This window comes from Myotis davidii, unplaced genomic scaffold (genome assembly GCF_000327345.1).
Source record: "Myotis davidii unplaced genomic scaffold, ASM32734v1 scaffold461, whole genome shotgun sequence".
NCBI lineage: Eukaryota > Metazoa > Chordata > Mammalia > Chiroptera > Vespertilionidae > Myotis > Myotis davidii.
The window spans coordinates 2,793,919-2,794,139 of NW_006295825.1; the positions used below are offsets into that span (position 1 = coordinate 2,793,919).

At 64.7% G+C, this 221-nt stretch overlaps 1 protein-coding gene across 1 annotated transcript in view; it reads right to left on the reverse strand.

The window, feature by feature from the left end:
- Positions 1-207, reverse strand: part of SNX1 (sorting nexin 1) — a 42,879-nt gene extending 42,672 nt beyond the window's left edge. Inside the window, exon 1 of the mRNA XM_015568470.1 lies at positions 4-207. Within this exon, the coding sequence (XP_015423956.1) occupies positions 4-108 (105 nt within the window). The 5' untranslated portion in view covers positions 109-207. The remainder of the gene's footprint in view (positions 1-3) is intronic.
- Positions 208-221: the final 14 nt, after the last annotated feature.

The following is a 221-nucleotide window of genomic DNA, read 5'->3' on the forward strand; positions in this document are numbered from 1 at the left end:
AGCCTCGGGTTCTGAACCCCCGGCCGCCCCCTCGGACTCCGGCTCCAGGCCGGGGAAAGGCGGAGGGAGTCTTTCCGAAGCGCTACAGCCACCACCACCCGACGCCATCTTCCTCCACCCGCGGCGGAAGCCGCAACAACAACTTTATAGAGAGAAAGCGCCGCGAGCAAATCGTCCTAGCGGAGCGAGGAGTGGGATGACCACTACCAACCCCCGAGGAA